The sequence below is a fragment of the Planococcus citri genome, chromosome 2 (genome assembly GCF_950023065.1).
Source record: "Planococcus citri chromosome 2, ihPlaCitr1.1, whole genome shotgun sequence".
Classification (NCBI taxonomy): Eukaryota; Metazoa; Arthropoda; class Insecta; order Hemiptera; family Pseudococcidae; genus Planococcus; species Planococcus citri.
The window spans coordinates 17,688,288-17,710,543 of NC_088678.1; the positions used below are offsets into that span (position 1 = coordinate 17,688,288).

Sequence of the window (22,256 nt, forward strand, 5' to 3'; positions counted from 1 at the left end):
CACGCAGAAATAATAACGATGGAGGTCTGAAAGATTTATTACGTGTATTTTTCTCCGCAAATGATCGAATTAGGTACACTCAAAAACTTAGTCGAACCTTATAAAAATTCTAAAAGGTATTCAAGATTGAAATTTTTTCAAAATTTTGATCCAGGAAAAACTCGTCATTAGATAGGTAGTTCCATTATAAAACATCCGCATTTCCTATCTCTCGATCCCCCTCTCCCTCGAAATAAAAAAAAAAAGATAAAACTTCTAACGGATATTTCTAAATAAAATTTTCAAAACCACGATCCCGATACTAGATTTGAAGAAATTAAAATTTTACAATTCTAAATAAGTTAAGTAAAAGTAATACACGAATACTGAGATACATACCAGCTATACTTAGATGTGGTGAAAACAAAGATATTATAATCATCGATTCATCGCATTCGAAGATTCAAAATAGGACAATAAAACATTTTGCAAAAAAATGTATTAAATAAATAACACATATGCGGTAAAAATAACACAATAAATGAATTAAAAATGGAACGCATACAAAACGATAGAAAATTACAGTCTTATCAGAAAGGAGTATTCAAAAATTGGTTTAAAAAATTATCACATTATCACCGGGGTAAACTTTTGTTGATAGTGAAATTGAAGATTTTTATTTTCATTTTTGTTTCGAACAAACCCGACACCATTTTTGCAGAGGTAAATTTATAAATTTATTCTTCATCGACTGCTAACATGCTACTCTTGACAGGAGGCGTGAGAGCAACTCGGTAACTTAATTTTTTATTCCTTACCACGCTGTAGCTGTTATCAAAAATTATATGATCTGGAAAAAATTAAAACGTACATTTTTTTTAATTTCAGTAATAAATATCATAAAATATATCGTGTTAGTTCGACAAGAATTTGACCATTGACCTTAGGTCGTGTACTATAAGACAGAATATCGTATTTTTGGTCCATGTCAACTCAACCAACGTTTTTGAGTCATGTCTTTAGATTTCGCTCAAATTATTTTTACAATATATACCCACCCAGTAAGTAAGAACCTCGCGATTAGTTTGATCCCAGCCCCCTCAGGGGGCGAGTGGGGAGACTTCCATTATTTCCACATTGTCTCCAGCTACTCAACTTCAGCAGCCCATTCCTCCGAAACTATGATACTTTGATCAAAACTGATTTCACAGTTCGAAAGGGCATTGCATTTACAACTTTTTAAGCGTTTTGAAATTGTCAAAAGTTGAAAGTTGAACTTTCAAATTGGAAGTTCAAATTCCAAAATGGCGCTGTAAGTGGGAGCTACCATTTAAAATTTTGAAAAAATTTCCATAGATGTACCTTTTGATGCTTTTTTGAAATATTTAAGTTTTGAGATGGGATCTCTCAATGGAGGGGAAGCTCCCCCGCCCCAAATTTTGGGCGAAACTTTTTAAAGAAAATCTGGGCCATGTGATATATCGAATTCTATGTTTTTGGTGACGCTGAACACGAATATGATGTCAGATTTTTGATAGGACCCTATCCATGGCCCCCAGCACCTCCTCAAAGGGGGTAAAAGTTCAAAAAAGTGTTTTGTTCGTGTGACACATGGAATAGTATGTTTTTGGTGACGCTGAACACGAATATGACGTCAGATTTTTGATTGGACCCGTCCACGGCCCCCAGCACCTCCCCAAAGGGGTTGACCTCCCAGAAAAATGGTTACATTCGTGTGACACAAGAAATAGTATGTTTTCGATATCGCTGAACACAAATATTGCCTTAGTTTTTCGAATCGACTTCACCCATGGCCCCCAGAATTTCCCCCAATGGGTAAAAGTCCAAAAAAATTGTTGGGGCTGTGGAAAAAATTCAGGGAGGTACCCCTATGTATCCTCTATCTACGTATATTGGTTTACAGAATAAATTTATCTCAAACACGCGCAGATGCAGAATTTCCTCCCTGAAAAACGCGTTTTTTGGCCCCCTTGGCTGAGGGGAGTGGAGTGGGGAGCGGGCTATGGGCCCAAAATTATTTTTTGGGGGTACTAAACATACCTTGTGAGTTTCATCGAAATCCGAGGTTAAGGGCATTTTTCCTATCTTATTGGGTGGGGGGGTACCCTTTGAGAACTGAAATTATTCTCAACTGTTTTTTTTTTTGTAAAATGGAAAACTCTAACAAGGGAACCTCTTGAGGTGCCCGCCTCCGATTTGAACGGGACCGCGATTTTTGGAAAGAGCATGTTCTAAAACCGCCAAAACCGAATTTTCAGCTGCCCAAGTGCATTTTTCGATTTTTGGCGAATTTTTGAAAACCCAAAATTGACTATTTTGGTGATTTATGCTTTTTTAAAAAAAGTACGTACTTGATCAGTAAAAATATTCAAGTAAGACCTAAAACTGATATTAACCCCCCCCCCCAAATCCAAATTTCGCCATTTCCAGCCATTCTGGAGCCTCCAGCGCCATTTTTCAATTTCTCCAGAATTTTCAATTTGCTCCAGAAGACGTGAATATGGAGTTGGGCAGCTGAAAATCGAGTTGTGTGTCATACTCGACCTGTTTAACGAATTAATCCATATTTCAGCCGATTCTGGAGGAGACACTTCAAGAGTGGTTTTTTGACCACCTTTTTTTCAAAATAAAAGTATACAAAAACCAAAAATTTCCCGTTTACGAGAAAATTTTCGAAATTTGCGCGAATCGCAGTATTTTAGTCATAAACTAACCCCACAAGGGCGAATGTCGCCATTTTCAGCAATTCTGGAGCCTCCAGCGCGATTTTTCAATTTCTCCAGGGGCTCCAGAAAGGCTGGAAATGGGGAAATTCACCTGTTGTGAGCTTGATTAATGACGAAATACAGCAATTCGCGCATTTTTGACAATTTTCTCGCAAACGAGAAATTTTTGATTTTTGGATATTTTTATTTTGAAAAAAGGCTGGTCAAAAAACCACTCTTGAGGTGTCCCCTCCAGAATCGGCTCAAATGTGAATAAATTCGTTAAACAGGTCGAGTATAAGACACAACTCGATTTTTAGCTGCCCAACAGTGTATTAACGCCTTCTGGAGCAAATTAAAAATGCTGGAGAAATTTAAAAATGGTTCTGGAGGCTCTGGAATGGCTGGAAATGGCGAGATTCGCCCTCGTGGGGTTAGTTCATGACGAAATACTGCGATTCGCGCAAATTTCAAAAAGTTTCTCGCGAACGGGAAATTTTTGATTTTTGGATATTTTTATTTTGAAAAAAAGCTGGTCAAAAAACCACTCTTGAGGTGTCCGCTCCAGAATCGGCTCGAATGTGAATAAATTCGTTAAACAGGTCGAGTATAACACACAACTCGATTTTTAGCTGCCCAACTTCTAATTGAACGCTTTCTGGAGCAAATTGAAAATTCTGGAGAAATTGAAAAATCGCACTGGAGGCTCCAGAATGGCTGGAAATGGGCGGAACTCGGCTTGGAGGTGGTTGTTGTGGACGGAATACAGTGATTCGCGCAAATTTCGAAAATTTCCTCGCAAACGATAAAATTTTGATTTTTTTTGGATTTTTTATTATAAAAAAAGCTGGTCAAAAAACCACTCTTGAGGTGTCCGCTCCAGAATCGGCTCAAATGTGGATAAATTCGTTAAACAGGTCGAGTATAACACACAACTCGATTTTTAGCTGCCCAACTTCATATTTACGCTTTCTGGAGCAAATTGAAAATTCTGGAGAAATTGAAAACTCGCACTGGAGGCTCCAGAATGGCTGTAAATGGCGAAATTTGGATTTGGGGGGTTAATATCAGTTTTAGGACTTATTTTGAACATTTTTACTGATCAAGTACATACTTTTTGAAAAATAGCATAAATCACCAAAATAGTCAATTTTGGATTTTCAAAAATTCGCCAAAAATTGAAAATTTGGATTTTGGGGTTTTAGAACATGCTCTTTCCAAAAATCGGGATCGCGTTCAAATCGGAGGCGGACTTGAAGGTGAAATTCGTGTCGAATTAAAATAGAATAATTATCGTAACATCTCACAGGTATAATTTGCTACACATTCGATAAATCCGATTTCTTCATTTTGATGACTGGCTACTTTATGTAAAGGTATTTCCCATTCGAACTGATCGCTTTTCGAATTCACATCTATACGTTTGTTTTCATCAGCTGTGGGTACTTTACCAATGCCAAATTTTATATCATTTCCTTCGGTATAAAAACTCCATCTGGTAAACAATAAAATGATTTCGCATAATTAATTATACCTACATGTTTCTGCGAATGGTAAGTATAAAGAAAATATTCAACGTTTGAAAATTATTACTTGAGGAATGATTTTTCTTCATCACAGACAAACTTGAGCTTGAATTTGTCGCCTCTTTTGACTACAGTCGAATTGTAAACTTCTTCGCATCGATTTATATCGCGTTTTTTGACGTAATAACTTTTGGGAACTTTTCCACCGTAATTAATCTGGGACCGAGTGAAAATCAATCCGAACCTCGATTAGGTATAAATAATAATTTTTATAAAATTAAAAACAATATTTTCCAGCAACGATACCTTAGTAATACATTTAGGATTTCCATCCGGGTCAGTCATGGTACCACCAAAATGTACTGGTAACTGGTCAGCATCGATCAATTTTAGTATCTCGGTTCGAGCTTTATTCGTTTCCGAAGTTCGATAAAGTTGAATTTTTTCCAGCGTGTACTCATCCAGGAACTTCTTTATCATGTTATAAGCGAACATAAACACGCGAGGAGCTGTAATTATACAAATACGTATTATGAAAATTTATACAATATTTTCCTCATCGTCATCGTCACGGTTACCTTGGATTTTTAAAAACGTGAAATTCTTACTTACTATTAATGATAAAGCAAGTTTTCAAAACTTCCGGATAATTTGCCTCGTACATCTGAATTAAACTAATGACAACTTCGGCAGCTGAAATCACCAATAACACCAAGATTAATGCATATTTACGATTCTCATCATCATCATCATCATCGTTGCACAATCAACACTTGAATTCGAACTCGAACCTGGGCGAAAAGTGAACTGTTTCAGGTTGAAATCCATCATATCAATGATGCAAGTGATCTTTATAGCTGCCGGACCATATTTATTAGCTTGTTCTCGAGCCAGATCTAGATATTCTTCGAATTGTTTCAGAGTAACCGTAATCATTTCTTTTTTACTAACAGTGTGCAGGATTCCATTACTATCGAATCCGGCAAAAGGTACGATGATGATTGGAGAACCTTCTTTATCAAATCCACTCAATCCGTGAGGATAATAACGTTGAAAAACTTCCGGAATTTCCATATTTTTTAAACAATCGAGTTTCCATTTTTTACGCCATTCTAACGACTGTGTAACGAAAAAAAAAAATTTCCAGTAGTTATTACTAGCGGAATAAAATAATATTACATATGATCAAATAAACCTATACACCGATTTCTCAGCAAACTTACTCTTCTAAGCATTTGCTCGGCTTTATCGACATCGAATTTTCGGGCTAAAAATAAACGAAATTATGCAGTCGATTACGATTATAGTCCGGCATATGACAATAGGAGTAATTGCACCCCCCCGCCGATCCTCCGGGACAACATTTTTCTTAAAGGGGACATCCTAAGGAACATTTTAATGCAAAGTTGCCAAAAAAAAAAGTTGGCCTTACTTACAAAATGGCGGCCATTTTGATTGACAGGTCAGCCGAAATCGCAGATTTTGCGTTTTAACATAGGACTTGCACAAACTTTTTCAAACTTTACAAAGGTAGATCGAAAGATCATGCAAAAATTTATCACCTGTCCAAATTTCAAGTGCTAAAGTGCGTTTTTCGATTTTTGGTGAATTTTTGAAAATCGAATTCAGGCCAAAAATGAGGGAAAAAATCAAAATTTTACCAAATTGATCAAGAAAGCTGAAATTTGGGATATACCCTATTTTCGACATGCCAAATCTACTGGAAACGGTTTCAACCCGTTTTGAGCAGTTCTGGAGCCTCCAGCAGATTTTTGAAACTCGAAATTCCCACAAAATTCCATCAAATTGGAGTTGTAAAGCTAAAATTCATTCTAAAAACTGATTTTAATACGCTACGAAGTACTGCAGGTGAATTTCAAGTTGTTTTGGAGGCTCCAGCGACTTTTTGAAAATTCCTGAAACCTCCATCAGATTTTTGAATCTTTTAAATTTTCACAAAATTTCATCAAATGGAGATGGAAAGCTGAAATTTACTCTACACTCCAATTTTAACACTCTCGGAAGACGACTTTAGGTGGGTTCAAGTCATTTTAGGGCCTCCAGCGACTTTTTTGAAAATTACTGGAGCCTCCAGTAGATTTTTGAAACTTGAAATTTCCCCAACATTAATTTATCAAATGGAGTTTGCAAGCTGAAATTTACTTCGCAGACTACATGGTGGTTTCAAATGGTTTTGAAGCTTCCAGATACTTTTAGGAAATTTCAATTTTCCAAAAAAACGTCATACAATCTTTCAAAAAGTTGCTGGAGGCTCCAAAAAGACTTGAAATTCACCAGCAGTCAACTTCGTAGCGTATTGAAATTAGTGTGCAGAATGAATTTCGACTCTCTATCTTGGTTTGATAACATTTTGGGGAAATTTCAAGTTTCAAAAATCTACTGGAGGCTCCAGTAATTTTCAAAAAAGTCGTTGAACGCTCTAAAATGACTTGAAATCCACCAGAAGTCGTGTTCAGAGGGTGTTAAAATTGGAGTGTGGAGTAAATGTCAGCTTTCCATCTCTATTTGATGAAATTTTGTGAAAATTTAAAGTTTCAAAAATCTGCTGGAGGCTTCAGGAATTTTCAAAAAATCACTGGAGGCTCCAAAACAACTTGAAATTCACCTGCAGTACTTCGTAGCGTATTGAAACTATTTTTTAGAATGAATTTTAGCTTTACAACTCCAATTTGATGGAATTTTGTGGGAATTTCGAGTTTCAAAAATCTGCTGGAGGCTCCAGAACTGCTCAAAACGAGTTGAAACCGTTTCCAGTAGATTTGGCATGTCGAAAATAGGGTATATCCCAAATTTCAGTTTTCTTGATCAATTTGGTAAAATTTTGATTTTTTCCCTCATTTTTGGCCTAAATTCGATTTTCAAAAATTCACCAAAAATCGAAAAACGCACTTTAGCACTTGAAATTTGGACACGTGATAAATTTTTGCATGATCTTTCGATCTACCTTTGTAAAGTTTGAAAAAGTTTGTGCAAGTCCTATGTTAAAACGCAAAATCTGCGATTTCGGCTGACCTGTCAATCAAAATGGCCGCCATTTTGTAAGTAAGGCCAACTTTTTTTTTGGCAACTTTGCATTAAAATGTTCCTTAGGATGTCCCCTTTAAGAGAAATGTTGTCCCGGAGGATCGGCGGGGGGGGGGGTGCAATTACTCCTATTGTCATATGCCGGACTATTAAGTAGCTACGTCAAAATGAAATTCATATTGCTACAGATAAGATGAAATGAATATTTCGTATTACGAAACAATAAATGTATAACTAACCTCGTAACCATCTGAGTAAAAATCGATCATCGTGGTAACTTTCAGTTAAACAATCTGCCACCTGTTTACGAAACTGTTATGAAAAAAAAAAAAAAAAAACACCCAGCGATTAAATTGTTGCACTTGTTTACTTGTTGCACGCGTAAAAAACTGGTTTTTCGGTGACATATATGTCGAATGAATCCGATCAAATACATACCTTCATGAGAGCAAATTTTTCCTTGTCATCGTCCAAAATAAGGTGACGAGCGTAAGCTGGTTCGCATTTTTTAGTTTCCATTTCGTCGATATGAAAAATAATACTCGACTATTGAATTCTTTTCTATGGAACGTGTTGCTGCTTTTAATGCCACACTGTTACAACCTAGAAACAGAAAATTAGCTGTAATCAGCATAACATAACGTGTGTCTATCCGTTATTCCACTCGAATAATTACATGTAGGTAACGAATATCTACGTCGTGAATGCTAAGGCTAAATCACTGGAGCGAATTTTTTTCTCACACTTTTGACTTTCATCTCTTAATTATTAATTTTTTAATATCTATACGTCATTATTATACGTACGTCTTCGACTTATCAATTATAGATGACGAAAAATTCAAATTTAGGGCATACTTACAGCTGCAGATTGAGGAGCAATTATGGGTTTCAAACGATGAATACGTAGCTGATGAAACTCGAACGAGATGTAGATATCATATTAAATCGATACACTAGGTAATTAATTAATTAATAACTCGCGTAGTAACTTCTTCGTCTCGATTTCGAACTCGAACACTCGATGATTTATACGTACAAAAAAGCGAAGGTTCACGCAGATAGAGGTATTTTTTGGTTGAAAGGACACACACACGATGTAGTCTAGTGATGCACTGAATGAGCGAATATTTTTTTTCAAAAGTGGTGCTTTTACAACAGTATATTATTCTACGTACTTTCACAAGCAACTGATTAAGAAGGTCTACTTCATTATATGGAATTTGAGTAATCCTTGATGATTATTTAATCGCTGTCCCCTCTTTAAAAAAATATTAAAAAGTGGGAAAATCGTAACACTCGGATGAACTTATGAATTTAATTAACGCGTTACGCTGCTTTACGATAATAATTCTTCTTATGCTCGCGAAGAATACGGCAATTAAAACAACCACGATACTCAGCTTTAATTCTAATATCACTAATTCCTGCTCATATTGCTGCTATTATTTCTAATGTCGACATTCGCTTCGCAGCAGAAACGAACGTGAAATCTAGATCTGGTTTGTGCATGAAATTATTTCCAGTGTTGATCGTCGTCTTCTTGGATGAAAAAAATGCCAAGGTGGATGAATTTCGCTTATTTTACGCCGATATTCGTGCTACACTGTGTAATTTCAACCAGTCAAAACAGCAGGCTGCGTACGAAACGGTAAATACGAGTAATCTAGGTAAAATATCACCAATGCGCCAGTTTTACTAGTATTGGTCAACTGGTTGCTGTAGGTTGCTGTGTTAGGAGTGAATGACGTCGAACGTGTTGCATCGTTGAACACGAGTATCTCTTCTCTTTGCAGCCCAAATGATCCTCAAGTATCATTTCGTTGTGCGCATGCTCCGGTACTTGTAATTTAGTAATTCAGAATTTAAAATGTATGTGTCTAAATCTGAGAGGTTTTTTTCGTGATAAGAGTGATAAGTGAATTATTTCATTTTGCCGCATTTTGCAAAAAAATTGAACATATCCATCGATTGAAAAATATATTTTTTTATTTGTAATTAATCGTATTCGTTTCGTATGCTTGGACAATGAGAAACATACAAATAGCAAACTAGATAATGTAATTTAAACTAGAAAAAGTCGTAGCAGTCTGCCGCTACATAATAGTCAAATTTTTGTACCAGAAACATTGAGGGCTCTTGAACTACTCGCACCCTCGTTTCGCTTCTGTGCTTCGCCTGTGTTTGGAGGGACTTTGTCCCCCCTGCACCCCTTTTGAGCTTCTCCCAACTACTTCCTATGGGGTTGGAAGGTTGAAACATACAAAAGGCACTTCGGGTACATCCTCCCATTGTACTGTGAAAATTTGGACTTTCTAGGTCAATTTGGAGAGGCTGTAAGCTTTCCCAAACGTTGTTAAAAAGTCGAAAAACATGGAAAATAGCCCAAAATTTTACTTTTTTGACTTCGATGAGGGGTCAAATGGGGTTGGAAGGTTCCATAATGCAAAAGGCACTTCAGGTACATTCTCCCATTGTACTGTGAAAATTTGGACTCTCTAGGTCAATTTGGAGGGGCTGTAGGCTGTCTGGAAAATTGAAAAAAACGTGAAATAGACCAAAAATCAACTTTTTGACCCTGGAGAGAGGTAAAATAGAGTTGTAAAGTTGAAACCTGCAATAATCACTCATGGGGTACCCTCCCATTGTATGCTGAAAATTTGGACCTTCTAGATTAATTTTAGGGGTGAGGGGGTCAAAAACTGGGGTCAAATGTGGTTTTTCCCACCTCAAACGGGGTGGGGATGACCTAGAAAGCTGAAATTTGAGTATGTTGATCAAGATAGAGGTACTGATCCACGGTATTATTTTGGACCATTTTTCCTTCATTTGGGGTCATATTTGCTCCTCCAAAAAAATGACCTTTCTGTAATTTTCAACTTTGACCCTTCAAACTGCGGGGGTTAATTTTAAGTTCTAAAAGAATCCCATTCCCTAAGTTTGAGTTGATTTGATCAATTAGAGCAGATTCCAGGGCATAAAATGTAAAAATGACCATCATGCTGAAACTTAGAATTGAAGAGTGATATTCCAAAACTCGCTTTGTCCATTTTTATCAAAGTTGGGTTTTCAGTGGTACCTGGTAGATGAAGTATTAACTCACATTCCTACATCATCAACCTACCAAAATGAGGTGTTAAACTCACCTAAATAGCCAATTCACTAAAAATTAAAAAAAAAAATAATGTTCCAAAACGCGTTTTGTCCATTTTTATTGAAATTTTTTTCAGCAGTATTTAGTGGATGAAATGTATACCTACACTCCTACATCATAAATCCACCTAAATAAAGTGCTAAACTCGCCTAAAAAGCCAATTTACCCGTTTAAAGGGAAACTGTTTTTCCTCTCTCCTGAAAAGTTGTGAAAATGGACAAAGCGAGTTTTGGAATATCACTCTTCAATTATATAAATGTAGATTTAAACTTAGTCATTGTGGTGCCCGTTTTAAGTATACATAGTCATTGTGGTGCCCGGTTTTGGGCTTGTGGCGCCCAAATCGGGCACCACAAGGTCTTTTTATATAAAACGATGTAGAATTTGATGAAATGCACTCTAAGGTGAAAAAAAAATTTTTGAGGCAGGCACCACAAGTACCAAGTTTATATAACGGGCACCACTATGACTAAAAACCCTCAAAAAAATAAACTGCTCCAAAACACCTTTATCATACATATATATATGATCCTCTATGTACGCGGGCACCACAATTACCATGAAAGACCCGGGCACCACAAGATACTAGGTACGTGTATTCATATAAATATATAAAAACTGACACACCGGGAATCGTCTAGTTTGAGCTCAAAACGTCGAGAACTATCAAAATCTTTCATCCCCGCATAATACGAAGTAAAAGCTGAAGAAGGCAAATTTATAATAATTTGGGAACAAATTTTCGAAGTCATGTTTAAGTACATAAGTACATAAATAGAAAATATAAATTAAAAAAAAAGTTAATAAACAAATTCAAAGTTATCGTTGAATTCAGTACCTGATACCTACTGACAGAGTTTGTAAAAAAATGTTCTTTCTAGAGAAATTAATAATTTTCCATTTTCATCACTTTTATTCAAAAAAAAAAAAAAAAAAAAAACATTGAGAAAAACGAATAAAAAATGCCAAATTGATAAAAAAATAGGTAAAAATCAATTTTTTTTCATTGGAATTTTTTTTAAACTCGAAATTTTACAAAAAAATCAACAACCAACACTTTTGAGTGTTGATTAGACATTTTTAATCGAGAAAAAAACAAATAAAAAATGCCAAATTGATGAAAAAAGTAAGTAAAAAACGCATTTTTTTTCATTGGAATTTTTTTCAAGACTCGAAATTTTACAAAAAAAATTAATCAATACTTTTGAGTGTTATTCAGACATTTTTAATCATCGTTTCTATTCACGTAGTATTCGTTCAATATATTTTCTTGTATGCTATTCACATCACTTGGATCAAAGAAATCAGCGAATGCATCCATCATAACGTTTTTTTGGTCATTTTGAAAACTAGACATCCTACCGAGTCAAATGAGACCAATCCCAGCCTCCTAGCCTATTTTTTTCACTTTTTTTTCATATCTTGAAGTTGCAGGATTCAAAAACGAGTTTTTGAGAAAAACAAGTTTGAAGAAAAAAACATGAAAACTGACCTTACCCCAAAATCATTAGGTAAGAAATGATTACAACACAATGTTTATTGTGGTTGATATAAATTTTATTTTATTGAAAAAAAAAATACATTTTTAGCAAAAATAAAATGTCAAATTGATGAAAAAAATGAAGAAATAGGTAAAAAACCAATTCTTTTTTTTCATTGGAAATTTTTTTTTACACTCGAAATTTTACAAAAAAATTACCAAATAACACTTTTTAGCGTTAATCAGACATTTTTAATCGAGAAAAACGAATTAAAAGTGCCAAATTGATGAAAAAAATGAAAATTTTTTCATTGAAAATTTTTTTTCAACACTCGAAATTTTACAAAAAAAATATAAATAATTAGCACTGTTGAGTGTTAATTAGACATTTTTAATCATCGTTTCTATTCACGTAGAAATTCATTCAATATGCTATTCGCATCACTTGGATCAAAGAAATCAGCGAATGCATCCATCATAACGTTAAAAATGCTTAGCAATAATGAAAACTAATGATAAAAATTATCAACGATCATTTGAACCGGCATTTTCATCTCTTTTTATCACTAAACTGACGAAAATGTGGATTACAGCGGCGAAGATGCGGATAGGGACTTGTGGTACCTTTTTCGAGTCCACATTTATGCTAACTTCAAATGCTCGACCATAGAGTCTGAACTGAACGGCTCCCAAACATGTTTGTTTGTACTAAACCTTCGTTGTCTTCCTCCTTTGAAAATTCGATGGTCCACGACTACGAGCTAATTTTGCTTAAAAAAAAAAAAAAAAAAAAAAAAAAAAACGTTCATAATCTTGAGCCAAAGAAAAACTAAAAATTTGGAAATAAAGTACCTAAGTACTTTTTTTTGTTATTTATTAGAGAAGATAGGTACAGATGCATAATTGGCGAGTGTTTTCCGGTGTTATGTTTGAGTCTGTTGATAATTATTTCTTTGCCTACCCTTATTACTTGATTTTTTTTTTTGGTAAATTTTTATTAAACCCTCCAGAATTCTCGTTTTTTACCAAGATTACGGAAAAGTATATTATTTTCCAACAATTGCCATAAAGAACTGCGAAAGTTTGGCTTTTTGCCCAAAATTGTCAATATAGTTCTCGTTTTTTCGAAAATTGACAAAAATTGACGCTTTAAAAAAAAAAATGGTCAAGGATTGTCTTTTTTTTTGTAAAGAAATCCTACAGACCTAATTTTTTTTCAAAATGGTCCAGAATTCTCGTTTTTTGCCTGCATAGTCTTGCGTTTTGCCCAAAAATGTCATCAATTCTTGCTTATTCAAAAATTGACTAAAATTGTCACTTTTTTCGAAAAGTGGCCAAGGATTGTTTTTTTTTGCAAAAAATCCAAAAGACCCAATTTATTTTCAAAATGGTCCAGAATTCTCGTTTTTTGTCTGCGAAGTCTTTCGTTTTGCCAAAAAATGTCATCAATTCTCGTTTTTTCAAAAATTGACAAAAGTTGTCGCCTCTTTTTAAAAATGGCTAAAGGTTGTCGTTTTTTGCAAAGAATACTTCAAATGAGCTATTTTTTTCAAAATGGTCCTGCGAAAAAGGTGTATTTTTTTCTAATAATTGCCACGAAGGCCCGAAGAAGTCTTGCTTTTTGTCAAAAATTGGCAAAAACTCGTGTTCTGGCGAAATGCTGTTGAAAACTTTTACTTACTTACTTTTTTTCTAAAAATTACAATAAAAATTATCTTCAGAAAGTGCTGTTTTTTTCGAAAAGTCTTTTGTCTTGCTAAGATTGTTAAAATCTTGCATTTCGCCAAAAATTTTAATAAAATTTCGCTTTAAATTTTTTTTTTTTTGTATTGTATTTGACAAAAATTGTTGTTGTTTTTTAGCAGAAAAGCTAATTTTTTGCAATAAATTACAAAAACAAAAAGTCTTTACCTACATTTTTCAAAGAATTCTCATAAGTTTTTCTGAACAAATGAACAAAAAAACATGAGCTGAACAAGTTGCCTATTTTGAAAATTGAAGGGGCTAAATATTTACCTACGTTTTCAAAATCTAAGAGCCAAAATTCAATTTTGACCATGGTGGCCGTAGTACTTTGAAAAATGAACAGAATTACCTATCGTGACTTTTTGCCCAAGTTGCAATGAATTAAACGGGCTTTAAAATGATTTTTAATTTCAAAAAATCGCGATGGAAAACAAACTTTGTTACGGTCATTTTTATTCCTACTCTAAAACTTGAGAAGTTTTTGAAGCTCAAAAATGGTAAATTTGATTAAATTTATGCAAATCGGGAATTTTTGAGCTGAATCAGTTTTTAAATTTTGAGGTAGGTAATGGAAAAAAAATGATTGTAACAAAATTTGCTCAATTTTTGAAATGAAGAATCATTTTTGCTACGATGCTTTTTGCCAAAAATTGGTTTGTTTTTTTTTATTTTTGCCAAGAATTTCCAAGAATTTTCACTACGTTGCTAAAAAGTTGCAAAATTTGTCCCAACTTGGCAACTTTTTCGACCATAAATACTTATTATGGTGAAAGTAAATGCAAAAACCATCTTGCAATCAGCAATGAATTGATGGCTTGACTGATTTTCTATGTTATTGCTTATCAAAGTTGTCTTTTGAAAAAAAAAATTGATTCGAGCATTTAAAACGTAGCTAAAAATGCACTGACATCGAGAAAATTGAGGAAAATCCCTTCGAATTGGATGAAATCATCTCATTCTAGAACGTATTGGTTTCCGTATACATACATTTATAAACATAAAGGATGGATACGGAGCATAGATGACTTGCCTTTTTGCCAAAAATATGTCAACAATTCTCAATTTTTTGAAATTGATAAATATTTCTCGTTTTTTGACTGCGAAGTCTTGCCTTTTGCCAAACGTCGTTTTTTTTTTTGCAGAAAAATCCAAAAGACTGAATTTTTGTCAAACTGGTCCAGAATTCTTGTTTTTTGACCAACATTGCGATGAAGGTGTATTTTTTTTCTAATAATTGCCACGAAGGCCTGAAGAAGTCTTGCTTTTTGCCAAAAATTGACAAAAACTCGTGTTCTGGCGAAATGCTATTGAAAACTTTTACTTACTTTTTTCCTAAAATTCAAAAAAAAAAAAAATTATTGCCTGGAAAGTATATTCTATTTGTCTTGCTAAGATTGTCAAAATCTTGCATTTCGCCAAGAATTTGAAAAAATCTCACATTGAATTTTTTTCAGTGTTTATTTTACAAAAATTGCTGCTAATCAGCAGAAGGGCTAATTTTTTGCAAAAAATTCCATAAAAGTCTCTACATTTTTCGAAGAATTCTCCTAGTTTTACTTTTTTTGGCTAAAATTGCGAAAATATACAGGTTGTCCGGCAGGACGCAGGAGTGGTGGTACAAACTTCAGATTTTTATGTAACCGGGTATGAGTACAAAAACCTTAGGTGAACAAGTTGACTATTTTGAAAATTTAAGGTGCTAAATAATATGTACGTTTTCAAAATTTAATAGCCAAAAAAATTCGATGTTGACCATGGTGGCCGTAGTACTTTGAAAAATGAACAAAAGTACCTATCATGACTTTTTCCCAACTTGCAAATTGAAGGGGCTACAAAAGATTTTCGATTTCAAAAAATCGCGATGGAAAATAAATTTTGTTGCGATCATTTTTTTTTTCTTACTCTGAAATTTAAGAAGTTTTTGAAGCTCGAAAATGGTAAATTTGATGAAATTTTTAGCAAATCGAGAATTTTTGAGCTGAATCAGTTTTTAAATTTTAGGGTAAGAAAAAAAAATAATTGTAACAAAATTTGCTCAATTTTTGAAATTAAGAATCATTTGTAGCCCCTTCAATTTGCAAATTAGACAAAAAGTCATATTAGGTAATTTTGTACATTTTTAAAAGTACATACAACCGACTCCTATGGTCAAAATTGAATTTTGGCTCTTGGATTTTGAAAACGAATTTTGCCCCTTCAATTTTCAAAATAGGCAACTTGTTCATCTTGCGTTCATCTTTTACTCGTACCTGATTATGTGCAAATCTGAACAAGGTCTCACTGTTTTCTAAAATTGTCGTAGACTTGCACTTTTGCTCCTGCTTTTAAACAAAAATTGCTAAAAGTTTTTTTTTTAGGAATACCTAACCCAAATGTCTTGGTTTTTTTTTTGCCAAATATTGCTGAAAAAATTTTACTTTTTTCCAATAGGTATCTAATTCTCAAAGGATTCTGCTTTTTGCTACGATTGCCAAAGTCCAGCTTTTTGCCGAAAATAATTATTTTTTTGCCAGGAATTGCAAGAATTTTTGCTACGTTGCGTTGCCAAAAAGTTGCAAAATTGGTGCAAACTTAGCAACTTTATTATAACCATAAAATACTTAATTATGGTGAAAGTCAATACAAAAACTATCTTGCAATCAGCGAAGAATTGACATGGCTTGACTGATTTGCGTAATTTTACCAACTGATTCGAGTATTTAAAACGTAGCTAAAAATGCACCGATGTCGAGAAAATTGAGGGAAATCCCTTCGAATTGGATGAAATCATCTCATTCAAACACATTGGTTTCTGTATACATTTATAAAGATAAATGATACGTAGTATACGTAGATGTCTTGCCTTTTGCCAAAAATATGTCAACAATTCTCAATTTTTTTAAAATTGATAAAAATTGTCGCTTTATTCTGGTAAATGGCTAAGGATTGTGTTTTTTTTTTTGAAAAACAACTCCTTAAGAGCTACTTTTTAAAAACTAAGCCAGAGTTCTCGTTTTTTGACCAAAGTTGCGAAAAGGAGTATTTTTTTCTAATATGTATTGCCATGAAGGCCTGGAAAAGTCTTACTTTTTGCCAAAAATCGACAAGAACTCGTGTTCTGGCGAAATGCTGTTGAAAAATTACTTACTCTGCGGATGATTCGTGAATACTGACTTGGTTGCAACTCAATTTGTTCTCGAAATGGCCCAGAATTCCTGTTTTTTGCTAGCGAAGTTTTGCTTTTTGTACAAAATTTCCGGCAATGCTCTCCCCCCCCCCCAAGAAAAAAAGGCCAAGGTAAGGATTGTCGTTTCTTTTGCAGAAAATTCCAAAAGACCTACTTTTTTCAAAATGGTCCAGAATTCTCGTTTTTTAACTGCAATGTCTTGCCTTTTGCCAAACATTGTCGTTTTTTTCGAAAAATGGCTCAGGATTGTTTTTTTTTGGCAGAAAAATCCAAAAGACTGAATTTTTTTTGGAAAATGGTCCAGAATTCTCGTTTTTTTGACTGCAAAGTCTTTCCTTTTGCCATAAAATGTCAACAATTCTCGTTTTTTCAAAAATTGACAAAAGTGGCAGCCTTTATTGAAAAATGGCTGATCATTGTCGTTTTTTTGCAAAAAACTCCAAAACAGCTGCTTTATTTTCAAAATGCACCAGAATTCTCGTGTTTTGACCAACATTGCGAAAAAGTGTACTTTTTTTCTAATAATTGCCATAAAGGCCTGGAGAAGTCTTGCTTTCTGCCAAAAATTCACGAAAACTCGTGTTCTGGCGAAATGCTGTTGAAAATTTTTACTTACTTTTTATCTTACAAATTACAAAAAAAAACTTGTATCTTTTTTATTATCTTGGAACAGTAGCTTGTACTCGTACCTCCATTTGTTTTGCCAGAAATCCTCTTGTCTTGCTAAAATTGTCAAAATCTTGTAAGTATTTCGTTAAGAATTTAAAAAAAATCTCGCTTTTAATTTTTTTTTGTATTAACAAAAATTGCTGCTTTTTCAGAAAAAAGGCTGAGGATTGTCGTTTTTTTTTTGCAGAAAATTCCACAAGGCCAATATTTTTTTTTCAAAATGTTTCAGAATTTTCGTTTTTTTGAAAAATGGCTAAAGATTCATTGTCGTTTTATTACAGAGAATTCTTAAAGACCTAACTTTTTTTTTCAAAATGGGCCAGAATTCTCGCTTTTGACCAAAATTGCGAAAAAATATATCATTTTACAATAATTGCCATAAAGACCTACAAAAGTTTTGCCTTTTGATATAAAGTGTCAACAATATTCTCGCTTTTTCGAAGATTTATCGTTTTTTTTTTTTTGCAAAAAACTCAGAAAAGGCTATTTTTTGGCCTCAAAGGCCTGAAGAAGTCTTGCTTTTTGCCAAAGATTGACAAAAACTCGTGTTCTGGCGAATTGATGTTGAAAACTTTTGCTTACTTTTTCTGCGTTTCTATTGATTTGTTCGAGAAACAGAGAAACAACATTAGTCGAACCAAACATCTCACAGAGTGATGTTTTTTTTTTCAACTTGAGGACTTGAAATTGTCGATGCGAGGATTGTCGTTTTTTTTTGCAGGAAAGTCCAATAGACCCATTTTTTTCTCGAAATGGTCCAGAATTCTTGTCTTTTGACTGCAAAGTTTTGCTTTCTGCCAAACATTGTCGTTTTTTTCTTGAAAAATGGCTCAGGATTGTTCTTTTTTTTTCGCAGAAAAATCCAAAAGACTTATTTTTTTCAAAATGCTCCAGAATTTTTGTTTTTTGACTGCAATGTCTTGCCTTTTGCCAAAAAATGTCAACAATTCTCGTTTTTTCAAAAATTGACAAAAGTTGTTGCCTCTATTAAAAAATGGCTAAAAATTGTCGTTTTTTTGCAAAAAAACTCCAAAACAGCTACTTTTTTTCAAAATGATCCAGAATTCTCGTTTTTTGACCAAAATTGCAAAAAGGTGTATTTTTTTCTTGATAATTGCCATAAAGGCCTGAAAAAGTCTTGTTTTTTTTGCCAAAAATGGACAAAAACTCGTGTTCTAGCGAAATGCTGTTGAAAAGTTACTTACTTTTTTCCTAAAAATTACAAAAAAAAAGTCATCTCGGATCTTTTACAACTGGCCGAAATTCCAACTGTTTCGCCGGAAAGCCTCTTGTCTTGCTAAGATTTTCAAAATATTACATTTCGCCAAGAATTTTTTTAAAAATCTCGCTTTTATTTATTTTTTGGTATTTGGCAAAAATTGTTGCTTTTTAGCAAAACGGCTAATTTTTCGTAAACAATTCCAAAAAGTCTCTGCATTTTTCAAAGAATTCTCCAAGTTTCACTTTTTTTTGGCTGAAATTTCGAAAATATACAGGGTGTCCGGGGGTAGTGGTGGTAGTGGTACTAACTTCAGATTTGTATAAGTATGTACATATGTATAACCGGGAATGAATGAACAAAAAAACCTAAGATGAACAAGTTGCCTATTTTGAAAATTGAAGGGGCTAAATATGTACGTTTTCAAAATCTAAGAGGCAAAATTCAATTTTGACCACAGTGGCTGTAGTACCTACTTTGAAAAATGAACACAATTATGGTACCTATCGTGACTTTTTGCCCGAGTTGCAATAAATTGAATTGGCTTCAAAATGATTTTTAATTTCAAAACATCGCGCTGGAAAATAAATTTCTTTAGGTACCTACGGTCATTTTTTTCTTGTAACTTTAGAATTTAAGAATTTTTTGAAGCTCGAAAATGGTAAATTTGATGATGAAATTTTTAGCAAATCGAGAAATTTTGAGCTGATCAGTTTTTAAATTTTGAGGTAAGAAAAAAAAATGATTGTGACAAAATTTGCTCAATTTTTGAAATTAAAAATCATTTGTAGCCTCTTAAATTTGCAAATCAGACAAAAAGTCATATGAGGTAATTTTTTGCATTTTTCAAAGTACAACGGATTCTTATGGTCAAAACTGGAGTTTGGTTCTTGGATTTTGAAAACGAATTATGCACCTTCAATTTTCAAAATAGGCAACTTGTTCATCTTGTTTTATTTTTACTCGTACCTGGTTATGTGCAAATCTGAACAAGGTCTCACTTTTTTCTAAAATTGTCGTATACTTGCACTTTTGCTCCTGCTTTTAAACAAAAATTGCTAAATTTTTTTTTTTCTTAGGAATAACCCAAATGTGTTGTTTTTTTTGCCAAAAATTGCTGAAAAAATTTTACTTTTTTCCAATAGGTAATTCTCAAAGGATTCTGCTTCTTGCTACGAATGCCGAAGTCTAGCTTCTTGCCGAAAATAATTCTTTTTTAGCCAGGAATTGCAAGAATTTTTACTACGTTGCCCAAAAAGTTGCAAAATTAGTGCAAACGTAGCAACTTTATTATAACCATAAAATACTTACTTATTATGGTGAAAGTAAATACAAAAACTATCTTGCAATCAGCGAAGAATTGACATGGCTTGACTGATTTTCTTCATCTTTTACCACTGTTAACTTTTAAAGAAAAATTGATTCGAGTATTTAAAACGTAGCTAAAAATGCACCGATGTCGAGAAAATTAAGGGAAATCTCTTCGAATTGGATGAAATCATCTCATTCTAACGCATTGGTGTCTGTATACATTTACATATAAAGATAAAGGATACGTAGTAGATGTCTTGCCTTTTGCCAAAAATATGTCAACAATTCTCAATTTCTTTAAAATTGATTAAAATTGTCGCTTTATTCTGGGAAATGGCTAAGGATTGTTTTTTTTTTTTTATTTTGAAAAACAACTCCTAAAGAGCTACTTTTTTAAAAACTAGTCCAGAGTTCTCGTTTTTTGACCAAAGTTGCGAGAAGGTGTATTTTTTTTCTAATATGTATATGTATTGCCACGAAGGCCTGAAAAAGTCTTACTTTTTGTCAAAAATTGACAAGAACTCGTGTTCTGGCGAAATTCTGTTGAAAAATTACTTACTCTGCGGATGATTCGTGAATACTGACTTGGTTTCAACACAATATTTTCTCGAAATGGCCCAGAATTCTTGTTTTTTGCTAGCGAAGTTTTGCTTTCTGTACAAAATTTTCGGCAATATGCTGTCTTCCCCTCCCCCCCCCAAGAAAAAAAGGCCAAGGTTAGGATTGTCGTTTTTTTTGCAGAGAAAACTCCAAAAGACCTATTTTTTTCAAAATTGTCCAGAATTCTCGTTTTTTAACTGCAATGTCTTGGCTTTTGCCAAACATTGTCGTTTTTTTTTTTTGAAAAATGGCTCAGGATTGTTTTTTTTTTGCAGAAAAATCCAAAAGACTGAATTTTGTTTGGAAAATGGTCTAGAATTCTCGTTTTTTGACTGCAAAGTCTTTCCTTTTGGCATAAAATGTCAACAATTCTCGTTTTTTCAAAAATTGACAAAAGTGGCAGCCTTTATTGAAAAATGGCTGATCATTGTCGTTTTTTTGCAGAAAACTCCAAAACAGCTGCTTTATTTTCAAAATGGACCAGAATTCTCGTGTTTTTGACCAACATTGCGAAAAAGTGTACTTTTTTCCTAATAATTGCCATAAAGGCTTGCTTTCTGCCAAAAATTCACGAAAAATCGTGTTCTGGCGAAATGCTGTTGAAAACTTTTACTTACTTTTATCTTTACAAATTACCAAAAAAAACTGTTTTCACAGTAGTTATTATCTTTGAACAGTAGCTTGTACTCGTGATTCCATTTGTTTTTCCGGAAATCCTCTTGTCTTGCTAATTGTTTTTTTTTGTGTTCATTTGACAAAAATTGTTGCTATTTAGCAGAATGGCTAATTTTTTCAAAAAATTCCAAATAGTGTGCATTTTTCATAAATTATTATTCTCCAAGTTTTACTTTTTCTGGCTGAAATTGCGTAAATATACAGTTTATCCGGAGGGATTCGGGGTACCAACTTCATATTTGGATACAACCGGATACGTCTATAAGAAACAAGGTTATGTGAAGGTGTGGCCTATCTTCAAAATTGAAGGGGCAAAATACATTTTTAACCTTGGAGGTAAGTAGTACTTTGAAAAATTAACTGTACACTACCAATTATTATCTACTTTTTGCTCAACTTGCAAATTGAAGAGGGTACAAATGATTTTTAATTTTGAAAAATCGGGATGGAAAACAAATTTTGTTATGAGTTTTCTTACTCTGAAATTTAAGAAGTTTTTGAACCTCTGAAATTGTAATTTGAATGAATGTTTAGCTAATCGAAAATTGTTGAGCTTCAAACACTTAAAAATTATCATAATAAAATTCGTTGATTAGTTTCGACCAAAATTAGTGGTGGGAGTGCTCCCCATCCATTAAGAGATCCCATCTCGAAACTTGAATATTTCGAAAAAGCATCAAAAGGCTCATCTATGGAAATTTTTTCAAAATTTTAAATGGTAGCTCCCACTTACAGCGTCATTTTGAAATTTGAACCTTCGGTTCGAAAGTTCAACTTCCAACTTTTGAAAATTTCAAAATGCTTAAAAAGTTCTAAATGCAATGCCCTTTCGAACTGTGAAATCAGTTTTGATCAAAGTATCATAGGGTTGGAGGAATGGGCATCTGAAGTTGAGTTCCTCGAGACAAAGTGAAAATACTGGAAGCCCACCCGCCTCTTGAGGGGGCTGGGACCAAACTGA

General features: G+C 33.7%; 1 protein-coding gene and 1 long non-coding RNA gene across 4 annotated transcripts in view; one reads left to right on the forward strand and one right to left on the reverse strand.

The window, feature by feature from the left end:
- Positions 1 to 22,256, forward strand: part of LOC135834839 (uncharacterized) — a 174,201-nt gene that overhangs the window by 58,134 nt on the left and 93,811 nt on the right. The window lies entirely within an intron of this gene.
- On the reverse strand, positions 459 to 8,754 carry LOC135834834 (SEC14-like protein 2). The gene is made up of 10 exons (XM_065348802.1): positions 8,138 to 8,754; positions 7,715 to 7,879; positions 7,516 to 7,588; positions 5,455 to 5,498; positions 5,023 to 5,350; positions 4,844 to 4,924; positions 4,538 to 4,740; positions 4,299 to 4,447; positions 4,013 to 4,200; positions 459 to 829 (listed from the first exon to the last, which is right to left on the reverse strand). The coding sequence occupies exons 2-10, from the start codon at positions 7,793 to 7,795 to the stop codon at positions 717 to 719; spliced, it is 1,260 nt and encodes a 419-aa protein (XP_065204874.1). The 5' UTR covers positions 7,796 to 7,879; positions 8,138 to 8,754; the 3' UTR covers positions 459 to 716.